At 37.3% G+C, this 20,351-nt stretch overlaps 1 protein-coding gene across 2 annotated transcripts in view; it reads right to left on the reverse strand.

Annotated features, from left to right (window-relative positions):
- Positions 1 to 17,810: 17,810 nt before the first annotated feature.
- The window catches only part of pspc1 (paraspeckle component 1), a 30,883-nt gene continuing 28,342 nt past the window's right edge, over positions 17,811 to 20,351 (reverse strand). For both annotated transcript variants that reach the window (XM_066660248.1, XM_066660244.1), the window contains one exon: positions 17,811 to 18,293. In XM_066660248.1, the coding sequence (XP_066516345.1) occupies positions 18,267 to 18,293 (27 nt within the window). In that variant the 3' untranslated portion in view covers positions 17,811 to 18,266. The remainder of the gene's footprint in view (positions 18,294 to 20,351) is intronic.

Genomic DNA, 20,351 nt, shown 5'->3' on the forward strand with positions numbered 1-20,351 from the left:
GCCATGTTGTAAATTGTGTTAAAAGTAAAGGAAAAAGTGGGCTACAGTTCAGAAAAGACAATCTATAGAGGGGGAGGGGACAAGCACAACTTCATATAATTAAGAAGACTAAGATAAACTCGTTCAGACATTGTAACGATGGCAGTGCAGTGCCTGGGGCAATAACAGTCTCACCCTGCTTCATAAAGTTTGCAAGTAGATGATAAATGAGATAAAAAGACTTCTCTTTTGTGAAGTGGTAATTATGGCTTCTCTCAAGGGGCAGGAACTGACCCAATCACTTTCAACTCATAGAGGATTCAAAAACAGGCTTCATTGAGTGTTTGTATCTGTTTTACTGTCTGTATGAAAGATAAGTAGTAACTAGTTACTTTTACTCAAGTGCATTCAATTAATGTAGCATTTAGGTAGGTAGGTAGTATTTTTTACCTTAAAATTACATCTTAAAAATAATTGTGGTGCTCCACTGAGCTGAAACGGGAGAATAGAGTCTCTGTCATTGCTGCTAAAGGCTCAGCACTGCAGAAACTGCACTATGTAACTTTTGGAGGTGGGTAGGAAACAACTCCCTCTCCTTCCCCTTGATTTCAAGAAAGTGTTGTAAAAGTGAATTAGACTTGCAATGTAGGGGGACCCCTGATATTCTGAGTTTAATATTTTGGTACAACTTTAAAATAAGACTAGACTTATAAAGGTTTATAAATGGTTTAAAAATATGTTTAATGCATGGCTATTCATCAGGTTGTAAACACCTTAAAAGTCATTAATAATCATCTGTAACATAGAGATAAAAAGGGAAACAGTGACCTCTTTTTCATTTGTTAAAGTGTCAAAACTTACTACTAGACTGAGAAAATAAAAGTACTCTTCAGGTACATTGTTGTCACTAAATGAACAAAAAGTGTTAAAGTCCTTTTGTGTTCCCTAAAGCTACATGACATTATCTTCTCAAGAAGGAGAGGTGAATGTATGTAATCTTTCATTACAGAACTGTGTAATATAAAAGAACATAATATAAAAAGTCCTGGAGATAAAATTGAGATGAAAACTTAAAAATCCACAATTACTACTTAATAACTTACAGTTATGTTCTCTAACTAAAAGTACTCAATATGTACCCTTCAAGGTACCACAGTGACAGTTCTGAGGGCGTACATATATATTTAACCATTCAATTCTCATAATACAGTGAGTGCAATCCAGAGAAATTCAAAGAATTGGTATCAAATAAGGTTCATGAAACTATGTTTTCTCTCCCTTTTTGTGAGCATGAATCATGGCAGCATGTCTTTCCTTCAGTATGTCCTTCCCCTGAAAAGAAGCCTGAGGTTAATAAAAAAGAGAAAAGGAAAAAAAAGGGTTTGAGCAGTGTGCACCGTCTCCGCCCTCTGCACCACGCGATGGAGGACAGAAATAGACAGAGATGGAGTCGTAAGCACAGTCTGGGCTCCCCACCATGCCCTCCGCTCTGTAATTTGCTGCCTGGGTCAGGGAACGGAGAGTAGGGCTGGGGTTAGTGGCAAGAGCTCTCTTTGTTTTTTGTTGCCTTTTTTTTTTTTTTTGTCCCTTCCACATTTCTCTGTCATTACGCTCTTTCAGTGAAATATGTTCACCACATGGGATTTTAGGGCTTGCCTTGCTCATCTCTGTTTCAGTCTGAAGAGCCATGAAGCTATTTTTACCTAAACTAACACAAGCAGTCAATTAAAACACTACAGTATCTTTCAGTAGCAAAAAAAAAAAATAATAATAAATAAGAAATATGAGAGGGGGTTCCAGGCTCAGATTGAGTCTAGCCTTGTGTTAAAGTATTGTCAGTGTAGAATACTATACAAGTTGGAATTGTTACTTAGACTTAAAAGCAGAATGAAGACTGACACATATCTAGCAGTATTAAATACTTACAGACACACAGGGTGGATCTCATTTCATTAACTCCTCGTCATTTCCGTTCCTTGCCCCTGTTCCTCATGTCTTAGCTGGAGGCACAGCAGAAAATGTTTGAGACCACCTGTTGTAAAAGATGGCTGAGAATACAGCCTTTGAAACTGCAGTGTTCCAAATGGGGGAATTCAAACAAGTAGGAGTTTTTACCTCATAAACCTAAGGAACCAATCATGTCAGTTTGAGGGGTGAGGCTTAAAACTAAAGGAATATAAGGCATGAACTAAATGCATATTCATAAGGTTGTGCACATTAAGTAAAGGTACTGACTGTGCCCTTCCATTGAATAAAGCTTTCCAATAAAAGTAAACATGTTTTTATTGTCTGCCTCCACATTTAACACAGCCATTGTAGTGAGCACACACACTATTGCACTATTGGCATTAAACACAAACACACAGAGAGCATTTGGTGGTAGGTGCTTCCTCAATGGCACCTGAAAGTTGACATGAATATTGAGGTGTTGTTTCTTAATTCTCCCCACCCCCAATTTTCTTGCTTATCGATGAGGTCAAACTGGCAACTCTTCTGCCACCAGTCAATTTCTTCTAGGTTTAGGTCAAGGGTGCCCGAAATAAAAACATAGATATGAACAACCTTCTTCACATGTTCATTCATCATCTGTAACCGCTTATCCACTTCAGGGTTGCGGTGGGTCCAGAGCCTACCTGGAATCATTGGACGCAAGGCAGGAACACACCCTGGACAGAGCGCCAGTCCTTCACAGGGCAACACACAAACATGTTTTTTTTTTGGACTGTGGGAGTAAACCGGAGCACCCGGAGGAAACCCACGCGGTCACCGGGAGAGCATACCAAACTCCTCACAGACAGTCACCCGGAGCAGGAATTGAACCCACAACCTCCAGGTTCCTGGAGCTGTGTGACGATACCTGCTGCGCCACCGTGCCGCCCCATCATCACATGTGCAACAAATAATTCTTCCAAAGAGGACAAACTTGTGTTTCTTCATTCTGAAAGCCTCCTCTCTCCTTGATTCCTGAGAACTGTTACGTCCTTCAATATGGGAGACAGTAAATGGTTTCTGGGTCATTGAAGAGGCAGAATTAGAGACGAGATCTACCCATTGTTCTCCCTCTTCACTCAAAAGCAACAACAAATCTCTTTTTCATCAAAATGAAATCACTTTTAAAAAATACTAAATCGCTTTTAACCAGTGTTTACTATTGAAAAATAGATAGTTTAACATTAATGTTTACAGTTCTCATTGCATGTTGGAAAAATGTCCAGTGATTTTATGAAGCAGAGGCTCTGTAAATGGGGAACAATCTAAATGGCTCTCTCCAAAATGGCTCAGGCTTCATTTTTCTGTGTGTTGTTGGATCAGGCATGACTGAGAAACCACATCGGAATTATGAAGAGAACTCAGAACATTGGAAAACATTACAATGTTTGAGGATGTTTCTCTGTTTCTGCTCCATAGGTGGGTAAAAAATTTTTGCTGTGAGAACAGCAAATAATCTTTATTCCCTTTAAGACTTTACTTAAAACGATTAAGTGTGTTATCCTCATTTTATTTCTATCAGTATGCAGAATTATGGGGATTCTTTGCTCAGAGACATGTATACCGTCTAGACGTGGTCCAGTTCCAGAAAGCTGCTTCTAAAGTTAGCTGATACCACATTTACCAGAACTGCATGTTGTGAACTGAGAGCTCTGAGAACCCTGGAGGTTGCCTCAGCACTAGTACTACCAGCTCAAGTTCTCAGTCAGCCTCGGCGTTTAGGTTGCTTCCATGAAGCAGAATCACGTGACTATAGCTTGGTAGTGTGGTTTTAAAGGGGCAGTACATGAACACACAGTGGGTAGATTGCAGAAATAAAGTATATAATTGTCACCATATTTGTAAATGGTAGTGATGGCAAAACAATGATACACGGTTCTTTGTGTATTTAGTTACCAATTAGGTCACATTACTGTGCACTGGTAGCTCCACATGAAAGCTATATAGTTAAATCAGTATTTTGTACAGGGTCAGGGCATCAGATGGTGGATAATGCTGGACACAGAGCTCTCTTTGGATTGAAAAACAAAATCATATATATATATATATATATATATATATATATATATATATATATATATATATATACCATATATATGGTGTGTCATGGTTTGTTAGACATACAATCACTCCTGGCCCAATGAAATGGTGAGAATAAGTATATATATATATATATATATATATATATATATATATATATATATATATAAAAAGAGTGAGCCTACAGTGTGCCACACAGTAAATATTGTAGTAGCATAAGATAACTAGTGATTAGCTACTGCTATGGTCATTATAAACAGAATATACTGATACAGGAGGAGAAAATAATTCAGTGCAACAGCAATTTTCTTTTTAACATAACAGATCATACTTCTGCTGTTACAAATAAAAAAAAAACACTCATTAGAAGAGCTATATATAAAAGTTTGGAAGTAAAGCGTATGTATTCTGAATATTAGTATTTGTTTTCACCCAACTCTGTGTACACAAGTAGGTTATATGGAATTTTAAAGCATCAATGCTCGAAAATAAATGTATTTGTGTGGGAAATCGAGAGCAAGAAAGTGAGTTATATGATGTGAATTGTGTGTGTGTGTGGGGGGGTGGATTCATACATCTACAAGAATTGCACAAGCCTTTATTTCCAAAACAGAGAAGATTAACAGAGAGGCAAAAGTATTACATTATTATGTCAGACATTCCGACTAAAAAATGAATACAGTGAAACAAAGTAACCATGTGGATTTGTGAGTTTGTAAGTAGTTTACTGTATAATAGCATTACTATACAATATTTGTATAGTAATAATAATAATAATAATAATAAAAACAGTATTTGTTTTCCAAGTCCACCAGTAATATGCAGAACTTACCCATAACTTTGTTATGTATGTGGTTTATATTTTATTTTTTGAACTGTGGCATCTTTGCCACGTATGTCGGGCAGCTTATGCTGAGCTCTGTGTATGTGTGTGGGAGGGGGAGAGCATGGAGAGTTACATTACAGCTCCTTATGATGCAATGATGCCCTGTTTTTTATTTGTGCAGCATATAGCTGCAAATTTAAAAAGTATCCACCATCATCACCTGGAGAGTAAATGCATTCCTTAAAAGTTACTTTTAGTTAACTTTTTACTAACTAATTAGTTAGGCAGACCAGAGAAATACACAGGTAATTGCAGAACTGGTTCTGACACAGCCTTTCTTTAAAGTTTTCTGACATTGTGATTGTTGATCGACTGATCAGTCTTTTAAGTGTGTACTTCACCTTGCACCTTGTGTATCGATTACCTTGCATATAGATAACTGTGATCGGTCAGTAGTGGGACGGACGTTGTTTATTTTGAACCAAAGTAGTACAGAAACATGAAATCCTTTTCACCACACACACAGACTGTAGATATCTGCAAATTCATGTTGATATATTTCCTCAGATATTGTGTGGATGTCAGGGATGAATAAAAATGTTGGACAAAGGAAAAATTTGAACATATCCAAAAAATAAAAATAAATCAGCAAGAAGCAGGACCACGCAGGAAAAACATGCCCGCTTTGTATTTGTTTCTTTCCTGGCACCTCATATAAACTATGCTATGTCCCAAACAATGACCTACTCCTTAAATAGTGCACTTTAAAGATTTATAAAACATATACTACTGCACTACTACATTGTGTACTATATAGTTTAGAGGAAGATGTTTGAGATTCAGTCTAGTGTGGCAGGTTGGCAACACTCAACATGACTGCAGACTCCATTGTTGTAGTTTCTAAAGCCCATCCTATTTTTGACATCACTGGCTACATTTTGGGAAGGGGTGGGATGTTGGGCATTGTAGTGGAAAACAAACCAGATACCAGAAAAGAAAAACAGAAAAGTCAATTAGGTACCATGTAGTGGAAAAGCACATTACTGTTTAATTTGGGAGGCTTTATTGTTCTCATTGCTTCACTACACGTACAGTGAATGTCCAAATTTTTGTTAATATCCCTACCAAATTATGATTTATGATTTTATTAAGTCTACCTATTGCTGACAGATACGTTCCGACTGTTTATACACAAAAACAAGACAAGATATTTAATATTCAAACGGATAAACTTCACTGTTTTTTTTTTTTGCAAATATTCACTCATTTTGAATTTAAGGCCTGCAACACATTCCAAAAGAGTTGAGACAGGGGCAACAAAAGACTTGGAAAGTTGAGAAATGCTTAAAAAACACCTGTTTAGAAGATTACATAGGTGAGCGCAGGTTAATTGGAAACAGGTGAGTGTCATGATTGTGTAAAGGGAGCATCCCCAAAGGGCTCAGCCATTCACAAGCAAGGATTGGACAATGTTCACCACTTTGTGAACAACTGCGTGAGCAAATCGTCCAACAGTTTAAGAACAACATTTCTCAACGTACAATTGCAAGGGATTTAGGTGTTTTAACAACTACAGTCCATAATATCATCAAAAGATTTAAAGAATCTAGAGAAATCTCTGCATGTAAGCGGCAAGGCTGAAAACCAAAATTGAATGCCTGTGACCTTCGATCCCTGTATCTGTAATATCTGTAACGGATATTACCACATGGGCTCAGGAACACTTCAGAAAACCATTGTCAGTGAACACAGTTCATCGCTCCATCTACAAGTGCAAGTTAAAACTCTACCATGCAAAGTGAAAGCCATATATCAACAACACCCAGAAACGCTAGATTCTCCGGGCCTGAGCTCATCTGAGATGGAATGACGCAAAGCGGAAAAGTGTCCTGTGGTCTGATGAGTCCACATTTCAAAATGTTTTTGGAAATCATGAACATTGTGTCCTCCGGGCCAAAGAGGAAAAGGACTGTCCAGATTGTTATCAGCGGCAAGTTCAAAATCCAGCATCTCTGATGGTATGAGGGTGTTAGTGCCCATGGCATGGGTAACTTGTGCATATGTAAAGGTACCATAAATGCTGAAAGGTGGGAGCAACATAAGCTGCCATCCAAGCAACATCTTTTTCAGGGATGTCCCTGCTTATTTCAGCAAGACAATGCCAAGCCACATTCTGCACGTGTTACAACAGCAGGGCTTTGTAGTAAAAGAGTTTGGGTACTAGACTGGCCTGCCTGCATTAAAAATGTGTGGTACATTATGAAGCGCAAAATATGACAATGGAGACCCCGGACTGTTGAGCAACTGAAGTTGTACATCAAGCAAGAATGAGAAAGAATTCCACCTACAAAGCTTCAACAATTAGTGTCCTCAGTTCCCAAATGCTTATTGAGTATTGTTAAAAAGAAAGTTGATGTAACACAGTGATAAACATGCCCCTGTTCCAAATTTTTTGGAGTGTTGCAGGCCTCAAATTCAAAATGAGTGAATATTTGCAAAAAACAATAAGGTTTATCAGTTTGAACATTAAATATCTTGTCTTTGTAGTGTATTCAACTGAATAAAGGTTGAAATGGATTTGCAAATCATTGTATTGTTTTTATTTATGTATTACACAACGTCCCAAATTCATTGAAATTGGGTTTGTACATAAATGGTCACCATGTCCAGTACTAAGCATGCTTTGCTTTCTTTCCCTTTTATCTCTTTTTTCCCCATCAGCTAAACACTTGACCGAGAAGCCATTCCATTCTTTATTAGTCCAGGGTCTGAGGAGTACAGCATTCGGCAACCTTTTTAATTGCCAGCTTTTCTGTGTCAAATCCGAAGCTAATGTGGGGTGATGTCTACAGGAGTTCAAACACCATCTTGTAAAAATGAGTAGACATTCAGAGACATGCTGAGGTTGGAAGTGGGAGATGATGGTGATAATCCCCTTGGAAAAATCTAACTTGAAATGCAGTAGGCAGACATGGTGGTCTTGGGTTAAAGGGTTTTGGAAATTTTGCCCCTCAAAAAGATCCATCCATTTTGTGTTCAATTAGCTAATGTAATTCCATGTAATTCAGTGTAGTAACCATTGGTTTAGGTTAGCCACATATATCCTAGTCTTTTGGAATGAGCACAACACTGGCCACAGTGGTGTTATTACCACTTGTGATTAATCAGCGTATGAATAAGTTTTTTCCACTCACATTTTGCTATGGGAGAAATGGGAGAAATGGGAGAAAAACTGACCTCAACCTATGAGATATTTTCCTCTGGAGCTACATTTACCTCAGCATTAAGATTCTGAATCACTTGCTGTATTCTGAGGAAAAAGCCAACAGGAACCATGGCTAATGCACTGATTAAAAAAATTGGATTCAGGCATAAATAGGCGGACTTATAAAACCGGATCTCCAGTGCATGGCCGCTGTGTTGACCAAACTTCAGCTTTCTTGGGGGGACCTGTGAGGGCACTGGTCCAGCAAGGTTGAATGAGGCCACACTTAAAGCAATAACACTAGAGACAGGCAGCAAAGAGTAATGAGATTAGACACAAACTGTCTGGGTCTACAAGAGAGGGAAAAAGAGAGTGCTTCATTCAGCTTCTGCCCCTACTGCTTGACTGTGCAATATTTGGCGCTTTCCTGAAAGGACAGACATAGCGAATTCTAGCTTAGACTATTTAGACAAAGGTTTGTGGCTCATCCAAAATTTCTTATGAAATATTGGCTATTAAAAGCAATGTTGACGATTGTGGAGACGATTTTTGTGTCCATTCAGCAGCTCTACATCTTTCAAGGTGGAATGATAGGTTTGAAAAAGAAAAAGTATTTGTAACTTGAGGTGTTTAGTTTTGTAGCACATTCTGTTTTCTTTATGCAGTTAGCTGATGTCTCCTTCAGACTCCCAAATTTGGAGTCAGTTCCACCTTAAGGTAAGTAACACATCAGTATCAGCAGAAACAAGCCAATGTTACCCATGGAGCAGGAATAGAGTAACATCCTCAAGTTTCACATTTTGTGATAACTGCTGTGTAGTATTAAAAATGACAATTTATATTTCATAAACAACTAAACTAAGTAATTTGAGCTGAACATTACATTATTCTGTTCTTGAGATAATATTGTATCCAAATATACAGTGGTATGAAAAAGGGTTTGCCCCCTTCATGATTTCTTATTTTTTGCATGTTTGTCACATATATATAAGCATCTACATGGGTTTCCTCCGGGTGCTTCGGTTTCCTCTCACGGTCAAAAAAAAAGTATTAGTAGATGGATTGGCGACTCAAAAGTTTCCATAGGTGTGTGCGTGTGTATGTATGTGCTGCCCTGTGAAGAACTCCAGGGTGCGTTCTCGCCCAGTGATTCCGGGTACACTCCGGACCCACCACGACCCTGAACTGGATAAGTGGTTACAATGAATGAATGAATGAATATATAAGCATGAATTAATATCAAAATGCACTGATAGATAAAATATTTTTAATAAGATCCCCTGGAGATCCCCTTTGAAGGGAGGCAAATATATTGTAACTTCTTGCAAATGATAATTATGATGTAGCATTTTATGAAAACCCTGGTTATGAAACCCTGGAAATTTAGTGAAAAAAATAAATAAATAAAAACAAATAATAAATAAAATAAATATATTTAAATTTTATTTAAAATAATATTTTAAATAAAATAGCAGTTTTCACAATGGTGTAATGCTATAGTTATGAGATTAAAAGAAGTGAATGTTAACACTGTGGTTGCACTGTGTTGCATGTAGATGAGAATGAATCATAATAATTACAATAGATAAAAATACAACCCAACAAAGACCTGTGATATTTCATAGAACAGAGGACTGTCACAATACCAGTGTTTCCCTTGGAGACTCACTAACTTCCCAAATTGTTTCTTGTAAATATAATACCTTTAAATTGTTAAGAGTTAATGGTATAATTTCCAGTTAAAAAGATTTTAAATGGCATCATATCCACTAAGTTGCCTGACAGAAAAGTGAAAAAACTGTCAAAAACCATGTCTTGTACAATATTATTTTCTACCACAACAAACATCTCACATCACACAACTCTGAGGACTTTGTTTACATCAACAGAATTTCCTCTTTAAAGATTATCAGAGATGAATCTCGTAAATTAGATGTTTCAACCCTCAAACCTGGAGCTGAATCTTATGGGAAAACAGGCATAACGCCTTTTCCCAAGAAACATAATTTAAGCTGGAGTCTGGTCTTACTCTGAGTACAGCACAGTGTAAATACATAGTTAAGTGAAATGCTTAAGAAAACAATAAGGTTGGAGTTTGCTAAGTGTTGATTCAAGAAGTGAGAAGCTGTAGACTTTGGTACCATCCAGTCTGGCCATAATGTCATTCTCCAGGAGAGGGAGGGCTGATTGCAGTTCGGATACTGAGCTGCTATTTGAGTATCTTTGTGTTCCACAGTCAAACAATGATGTATGGCTTGTTAATTGTATTTCTAAATCATGCTCCCCTACACTAACATATACTGATCAGAGACAACTGATCAACTTGTGAAGGACCATAGCCTTTAAACATTTGTCCAATTGTCCACTTTTTGAGAAAATTAAAAAGGTCAAATCTGTCAGTGGACAGACCTTGATGAAAAATGAAAAAGTGGGCCCGGTAACAAACTACAGAAAATTCTTCTCTTTATCCTCCATTTGTTTTCATAGAGGCTTTGTTTCTTGCCAGTGAATACAGGATATTGATGCACGTGACAAATATTTATAGCCTCTAATTCTCCCCTCACACAATCCTGTTTATGAAGAGATTATTCCACACTGTTCACCGTGAGAGAAGCAGCTTTTCTGTTTATTGAAAGAGTGTTTGACACATTCAACCTGTTCCTTTGACAGAGTTATTGCCATGAGGAATTACTCATCATAGACTGGTTCTAGATTTCATGGAATGCATTATAATTCTAGCTATTCATAAGCATTTACTAAAGACCCAGTGAAAATCAAGTTTACATAATACAAGTTTATGTATTATGAGTGAAATAAGCAGTCAACACCATTGCTGAGCATTTCTGCTTTGAAACTGTACTTTTGCTAAGACAGTCTCAAACAGGGCAATTCAGACAGATTTTTATAGGTTATAAAGGTAAGGAACCAGTTTCATCAACTTGTGTAGAGGTTCTTTATGGACGAGCTTCAAATGGGTCAGTAGAGGTAAAGGTATTGACTCTTTGTATATTCAAATATCTGTGCAATTTCAGTGAATGCGAAGACATTCAGTTTTTAGGGGTGTAACTGATAAGCTACAGGGCCCTAAATTTGATCAGTAGCATATAAAAATATTGTGATACATAAAACAACATATTACATTTGCAATTAGCAATAATTTAATACAAATAAATAAACGCTACTCAGCAATGCAGTAACTGCACTAGGGAACTTTTGGAGGAGGGTAGGAAACTACTTTACAGCCTCATTAGCAAAAAAACCCAAAGGTCACCTAGCGTTCTTTTAAAGAATTTTATATGAATAACAGTGAAATGTGAAAATGAAGTAACATTTATAGACAGAAATCCTAGTTTTTAAAAAATAAGAACGCAAAATATTCATATTATATCTCAAAATAATTCCTGAGTATGTACGCATAATGACATATTATCTCAAAATATTGACCTGATATTGTTAAATATCATATAATGACTACATATAATTTCTATTTTTAATATATATATATCAGAAAGTGAACAAAAATACAAAGGATTTCTATTCAATGTAGCTGCCTTCTATTTCTACTATTTATTGTTCCATTGTTATTTATATCATTTAGCATACAGTGTCACATAGAGGAGCTTACAAAAGTGCTTTTTGTCATGTTCTCAGATAATGCATTCTATGCCGTATAAACAGGTTAGAGTCCAAATACCAGTTTAGAGACACCATTAATTACAGGAATCACACCTGGTAGTTAGAAAGAGAAAATACAGTGATATCCAACTAAATGAGTGCTGATAGCTGGGAAAGACAAACTGCAAATCAAGACATTTTGAGAGTGTTCAAGACATTTTTTAAAAGATGGTGAGAAACTTGGTTCAGACAGCTCGTGGGAGGTTGTCATACCATCTGGAAACCAGAACCAGAGAAAAGTCATTTTGTGCTGTCAGGCTATCATCACACATACCTTAAAATGTTATATACACAAAGAAGGTATGATTTGGGTGGGGAATCATTCTCAGTGTTGCAGTGACACTGAAGTGGTGGTGGTGTGTTGATATGAGTGGATCAGATGCAGCAGTGCCCCCAAGTGTCACTACTGGACCAAGAATAGTCCACCAAACAAAAATCTCCAGCCAACAGCGAGCTGTGTCACAGATGAAGGACTAGGGGACGACCAACACAAACTGTGCAGCGACAGATGAGTTTCTGTCTCTGACTTTACATCTACAACGAGGAAGGTGTGTCTAACAGATTGGACAGTGTTTAAAAGCACATGCAGCACTGCTGTGTGAACTTTTCTTTATCATTCTTTTCAACTGAAACTGGTCATAAAACAGCACAAATAATCTAAAGTGAATTTAACTGTAAATAATAAAAATAAATGTAAAAGTCTGTGAAGAGTTCGCACCGTGGGTTTCCACCGGGTGCTCAGGTTTCCTCCCATGGTCCAAAAACACACATTGGTAGGTGGATTGGCGACTCAAAAGTGTCTGTAGGTGTGAGTGTGTGAGTAAATGTGTGTCGCCCTGTGAAGGACTGGTGCCCTCTCAAGGGTGTGTTGCACCCAGTGATACCAGGAAGGCTCTGGACCCACTGCAACCCAGAACTGGATAAGCGCTTACAGATAATGAATTAATTAATTTAAAAGTATGGGTAACTAGTCTCACATGCATTGAGATCTTTCCCTCCAATAAAGTGGGTCCTATTTGTTAAGTACTGATAAACCCACTACCGTAAGAAAGTAAACACGTCTGGTGCCTTAACGCTACCCTTTCAAAGTGAGGCAAAATATCCCAGTCAGGAGGGCCATCATATGCTCATGGATTCTGTGGCCATTTCAAAGATATCAAAGGTTCTGAGCACAGTAAAATAACTTATCCACTGTGTTTCCTTGCAATGACTATCATGGTCTTAAACACACGTTCTCACTAATATTGCTAGAGCTCCACTTTCCACCCACTGCACAGATGGCCCCTTTTATTCCCCAAAGAGACAGCCTTGGATGAGAATTAATGTTTTGAAATGCTGATGACGCATCATCATTCATCTAAATGATGGCAATGTTAATGCCAAAGATGCCTCATCTAATGACCGGCTAGTTCTGGTTCATACTGCACTAGTCATATTAAAATAACTGATTATACTCATTCATAATGTTATTAAAGTATCACAGACAGATTATGATCAGCTCCTCCACATCCATTTCAGGGCCAAGAGAGCCTTTAGAACATCTGAAACATGTATGTGACTAGTGGAGGGAGGAGGGAAAAAAAATACAAAAACACATACACCCACAAACTTCAATGTACATTTAACGTCCAAAAATGACATATAACAGGGCATTATATAGAATAAAAAGCAGTATGAGTTATACTATTTTATAACACCATATTCTGCATGTTGAGGGCTTTTTTTTTTTTTAAATAAATTATGCTTCAGAGGCAGGTGAACAGTGAGCAGTTCTACTTAAGCACCAGCCAGTACCTTTTGAATGTTAAAGGGAACGTCTACGATTGTGGGGAACAGCAGTTCTCTCGGGTTGGTTTACATTCAGAAGCTCTGCATGCTGCTTTTAAGTTCAAACAGTATGTTTGAAAAGGAAAACAACTACCGTCTGTACATAATTGAATCAAACTTTTCTGTAGGTTTTTATACCACAGAAACTCATTTGTAACTCAAGTTGTTTAATTTTTTTGGCTGGTTTGCTCAGTTTACTTTGGTGCAGTTAGTACTCTCCTGAATTTAGATTTGGTTCTTAACTAAATAATCAAATGCAGTAAAAGTAAGTCAATATTACCCACCTCCCTATGGAGCAGAAATAAAGCAATATCCTCACGCTTTTCATGATTTTTTTAATGTTTCGAAAGCTCTTTGCCGTTCTTCTGAGAGAGAGAGATGATCCAGTCATACCAGTGCAACACACATTATTACACCACCACGTTAGTGTCACTGCAGCGCTGAGTATGATCCACCACCAAACACACACACACACATACAAACAATGGAGACAACATCCACCTGGATCACTTTACAGACATATTGGACTTATTTATAGTGTTACAAAACTAAAATCAGTCTAATGTCCAATTTGTTAAAGCAAGTTTATCTGTTTATATCAACATTTTGACATTCCACACACTCCTTCTCTAACATTAACTTCTGAAACTTTTTTGCCTGAAGGACTGTGGAAGTGGATAGGCCATCATGACCCACTTACTTTATTTGTTCCATGATCCAAATTCTGAATCCAATAATGAGAGGAAAATGGGGGAATCAGGGACGGTATTATCTGCGATGAGCATCAACCTCGTTTTTGGCACCATTTTCATACTCACGCTGACCTCGATTTGATTCATATGACAAAACCCATAAAAAGGAATGTTACAAAGACGCTGATGAAATAAAAAAAGAAAAAGACAAAAGACACCAACTTTAACAAAGTATAAAACATAGCTGTTATATTCCAAATTTATCCCACACCACAGACATCCACAATCTCTGAGACTGGGGTCATGTCAGAGTGGTTTATAATAATCTAATGCACCATGTTCCATTGCAGTTATAAACTATTCAAAACTAACTTATACACTATTCAATAACATAAGGATGAAGGAGGGAAAGGTTTGTGATTCAGACCTCACCATCCATGCTCAGAACAGCCAATACAGCCAATCCACCTTGCAACATGTTTTTGGAAAGTGAGAGGAAACTGGAGCTCCTGGAGAAAACCCACACAGACAGGGAGAACACACCAAACTACTCACAAACCAGAGATGGAGATTGACCCCACAATCTCAGGAATATGGAGCTGTGGGGTGGCGTCCATAAGCATCCTATAAAATTCTTATAATCACATTTATACTAAAAGCAATATCACAAATTTAAACCAAACTGTCAACAACTAGACAGAGAGTGATACTTGATTGAGCACACAAATTCTCGCTATATTAGCATTGGAAGTTAAGGGCCTTTCTTGCCTCATTCTGTAACTGTGTTTTTCTTGGAAGACAACAATACTTAATGTTGCTTGTAATATGCATAGCAATTATGTTTAAGACTGAGACGTAAAATATTCATACAAACAGTTCAGCTTGTTTTATGATTTTTGCAAAGTTTCTGCATCTTCTTAAATAGCAACACTAACTCTAGATTACAGTAATGTTTTATTGACATTTTGGTTGAGTCGGCTGCCGTGCTTCTCATTAAGACCTGGTGAGCAAATAAACTCTAACTGTTCAGATAAATGGCTGTTTAAATATAATTTTCTCTGGTGCATAATATGTTGCACAGTACTGTTTATCTCCTGTATAGAGATACAAGCTAATAATTATCTCAAGCTGAATAGAAATGGCATCCAATGCTATGGTATACAGTAGGCAAAGAATGCAGAGATCAGTATATCTAATATTTTTTGGGAAATTTTTGTATTCCTTCTGAGTTCTTCCCTTCTTTAATGCAGTAAAAGCTTGTACTTGTACTGGTTTTACATTGGATGGTGGAACATTGCTGTGGGGATTAGATGAATTTCAGCCACAAGTACATAGATAAGTAAGGTACTGATATAGATTTTGTAGTGGATCACAAACACCACTCCCAACTTATGCCAGAGTTATCGGATTGTACTCCTTTGCTCCAGAGAACACAGTGCACTGCACTCTAACAGAAACCAGAAACATGGAATTGAGGATGGTGTTTAGACTCCAGAGCATGCCGTTTCATTTCATGCTTCTCTATAGATTTTACAACGTATGCGAACAAATGAAGTGCACATGAAGGTAGCTGAACTGACTCATTAATACAGGTGTCTACGAACCTTCCAAAACACTATTGATTGCCTTGGCATGTTACTTTGCTTGAGTCTCGACTTACAGAAGTTAATGCAAGTATTATGACTTGCACTATATTAGTTACACTAATCACCAGCACTGTGTTTGAAGAGAAGTGCTTCTTCTCAGGAGTGATAAATGAGCACAGTATTTGTTTGAAGAGACTGAAATCACTAACAATTCTAGCAACAGCAACTTGCCTCAGTAATTTTGCTTCGACTTATTTGGAGAAACAGTTTTGTGCACTCAAAGAATTCTAAACAAAGGCTTTCCCTGCAAGTCGGAGGGCCTGAAGATGCTGTGCAAATGTTATTGTTTCCACAGAATGCACTGGACTCAGTTTATTGACCTACATTCGGAGCCACATCAACAATTATATTCACACTTCAAACTGGCAAAGTCATAACGGGAAGTGTGAGGATTTTCATCACTTCATTTGGTGCGACTGTAGAGTTGAACCCTCTCATTTCAAAAGGTCTGCTCTCTGACCAGTGTATTCCTTCATCAGGGGATTTCATTTGTGTTCCTCTTTTGATGGCCTTTCATATTTAATAACAAACAGAAACCACTTCTCTTTATAAATTAATAACTATAGTAATCTACAGAGTCTGAGGGTCAGTCCGTTTAAAACAAAGTCTAAATCATAAAAACAGACTAAAGTAAAAGGAGAAAAAAAAGCTAGTCAAACATTTCAAAACGAACTATAGGGATATAATAATATTAAAAACCTAATTAATGAAAATTTGGGGAAATAAAAAAAAAAAGCTGATTTGGCATATTTCAAACACAGCGCATTAATCTTTCACTGAGATCAAACTTACATTTAATGGAGCTATTAAAATTAATTATGACAGCTCTTTGTAAAAGACAACTTATGCTTCAGTAAGCATTGGGTATTCTTCCTTTCTAAGAAACTACAGCTAATGTTGATTGACAGGAGAGTTCTACAGAAAAGTATTTGTAATTTAAGCACACTATGTATCTGTCAACTGAGATTCCAAGCAAAGGGCTCATTAGAGAACATAAATACAACAGGCAGTGGAATTTCAGTGATGTGTTTGTTAGTGTTAGTCTGGCTTTGAAACACGTGGATGGGTCTTAATGTCTGACTTTGTGTATTCAAAGTGACAGGCAAAACAACCTGTATATACGGCGATCGGCCAAAATATAAAAAACTTCTTGTTTTTAGACTCACTCCCCATATAGGTGACTCTGCTGTTCCCCAATTAAAGACTGTAGTCCTCAGTTATTCTGCATATTTGTTAGCCCCCCTTTACCCTGTCCTTCAATGGTGGTGGATCATTTTCAAACCTGCATTGACACTGACATGGTGGTGGGCTGTTATTGTGTGTTGTGCTGTTTTTAAATCAGTGACACTCGTGGCCTGATAGAATAGTCCACCAGTCCAAAATATCCAGCCAAGAGCATCCTGTTTATAGTGACTCCTGATGATGTACTAAATGTTCATCACATGCAGAAACAGACAAATGAGGTAGGTGTGTCTAACAGAGTGGACAGTGAATAGTGTTTAAAAACATGGCTGTATCTGATCCACTCCTAAAGTATCATTGCAGTGCTGAAAACAACCCACCAGCCAAATAATACCTGCTGTTTCGTGGTGCTGATCATTGAAGAGCAGGCTCAAAGGGACTGACCAAAAAAAAAAAAAATGGCCTACAGTCCGTAACTGTAGAACGGCAACTATATGGAAAGTGGATCTGAGTGTAGAAACAAGGAGATGTTTTTTTATGATTCAATTCCTAATAATAAGAAAAAACACAATAATTTGAGGGAAGTTTGTCTTATACTTCACATCACTGCACATAACAGCAAGCTTATAGTTTCATAACGTTTCCAATTAAACTTATATACACATCCAATTATACAAATGTCAACAAACAAATAACATGAAACAATACAACACACCATTTTATTGACGTAAATGGATTTTATTGTGCTTATGGCAGCGGTTATAACCCCTAAAGATATAGTGTAATGGAAAAAAAATAATAATAATAATAAAAAAATATATATTATTAATTAATATATATACACACACATCATTTTAATCAAAAATAATTTATGACTCACTTTTAATAAATTTCCCAGAAACATCTGAGAATAGAAACTCTCAGTTCACTGTCTGTTCTGACGTGTTCATGGTTCTATAGCACCACCTAGTGGATATTAATTTACTTACCCGAGTATCCCACTATTCCATGACATGGTTTTATGGCTCTCATGTGGAACTGTTACCACATCTGACATTAAACCGAAAGATATTACTTACCTTGTGTTGCTTGACTTAACAAATTGTCTATAATGAGTGTTTTAATTGAATCCTGAAATAAGAAAATGAACACAACTCAAAACAATAAGTGTGGATATAAGTTGTTTCCGGGCTCTGGACTCTTTATCACAGCGTGGACGGGTCTGAAGTCATCTGCGGAGAGAAAAAACAAAATATTTTTAGCAAAGTATTTGAAATGGGTTCATCCAATATTTCCTCTGTAATAAATAATAATAAACACAGGTAGCTGGGCTGCCTTTTCTGCAGTAAGACTATTAACACTAGATGATGGAAGAACTCTAAGTATTGAATGGCATTCAGCTAAGAGACAATCGGTAAGATTGTGTGTGGGCGATAATGTATTACACGACTGTAAATCATCCCAGAGGTGCTCCATCATAACAGAGGAAGAGGTTCCACTTCTCCAAAGCAATGAGAAGTGAGTTAAAAATATAGTGTTCACAAGAGAATATACATGGGCCTGCACACCAAGTACCACTTTGACTCCAAACAGTTACACCACCCAAGAGAGAACAGAGAATTCTCTGCACAGCATAGTACACAATGCTCCTGTGCAATATTCAAAATAAACCTTGTCCCCTAATCTCACAGCAACAACAATTGGGGCAGGAACAAACATGGAAGATGAGAGCAAAGCTACATGTTATCAGACCATGAAAGTGGATAAGCCGCAAAAAAAATATTCAATCACGTTCAATCGTTGTGTCTTTAAGCGAGCCAAAGGGAGGGGGCGCTGTAGGAGTTCACACTCAGAAAACGGGTGGAGAAAATCAAGCCCTGTAGCCCATCGCGGTTGTGAGTTTAGCACCGATTTTGGGGGAAATGCCTTATACCGTATTACTATTTGGAGACGTTATGACTGTATGAAAAATGTGGATACCGCGCATCCCTACTCTGGACAGCTAGATCTGAGCACATGCATTTAAATAACAAGTGTAAACAGGACCAGTTAAAGTTGAACTGGTGCTGGGTGATATGATAGCAAATCAGTGTCATGATTTATTGGAAATCCAACCCGATTACGGTTAATGAACAACTTTTAAAGCTGAGATGAGCCTGATGTTTCCAATTGAATAATTGTAACATGCTCATAACATACAAGGATCATACTCAACCATTCCAGGTTAACACACCTAGAGACATATTACAAGAAATTCTGCCACTGTTGTTCAAGAAATTGTACTTAAAAATCTTTCTAATTCTAATAAATACAGAATGTCAGTGAAATTTAAAAAGTAATAGCATACCCGTATTGCAGTAAATCATACTGTGGAGTTAAAACATTGTCAGAGATCATTTAACATAAAAAATAAAGCCAGCATGACAGTTTAGAAGGACTGCCTCATTCCAGGCATTCCTCCTAGGTGACAGGTCTGCATTTATCTTTAAAATATAATGCATGTTTGGGTAAAAGGAAAGCATATCTGACAACTTGTGCATGTTCTTTACTTTCAGTTTAATAAACTGTATAACCCGTCCTAAAACAAACAAATTCAGGTAAAATCTTCGGTTGTGTAAGTTGAACTATGCAAGTCTAATCAAAAGTATTTAGGCACAGTTAAACTGAGAGGTGGTGGGATGATTTAGACGACAGTTTTTGTACTAAACATACAACGCCCAGCAGCTTTATATATGAGGCATTCTGGTCATATTTTATAAGAACACACACATTTTTCACATTGTCCATTCATTTTTTAATGTTCAGGGTCCCTGACACAGGAAGAACACACAAAAGTTATCACAGACTGTGACCTGTAGTTAATGTTTTTAACGCTGAAACTTGCCCACCACCTCCCACACTGAGAATGTGGAAAGATCAAGGCCAAGAAGAAAATATTCATTGTGACTATGAATTTAAAGATAACATAATGGAAAAAAAAAAAAAAAAAAAAAAAATAAATATATATATATGTATATGTATGTTTCCCCACTATTTGCAAGCCTTCCGGTCTGTGTGCTTATCAAGCCAGTTGCTCTTCACTAATCTGGTCTCACGCCAGTTACATTCTGATTGGCTGGCTGTACATCCATGTATATGCACTTCTGGGTATTATTTTGTACTGCTCTGGTACTGGTCTGACGTGAATGACTGCCTCCACACCTCATGCCAAAATACCAGACTGAGATTGGTCCTTTTGTGGGTCAGTTAAATTTCCCTATTTTCCTTTTCTTGCAGTAGTAGGCAGTTCA

The sequence above is a fragment of the Hoplias malabaricus genome, chromosome 2 (assembly GCF_029633855.1).
Source record: "Hoplias malabaricus isolate fHopMal1 chromosome 2, fHopMal1.hap1, whole genome shotgun sequence".
Classification (NCBI taxonomy): Eukaryota; Metazoa; Chordata; class Actinopteri; order Characiformes; family Erythrinidae; genus Hoplias; species Hoplias malabaricus.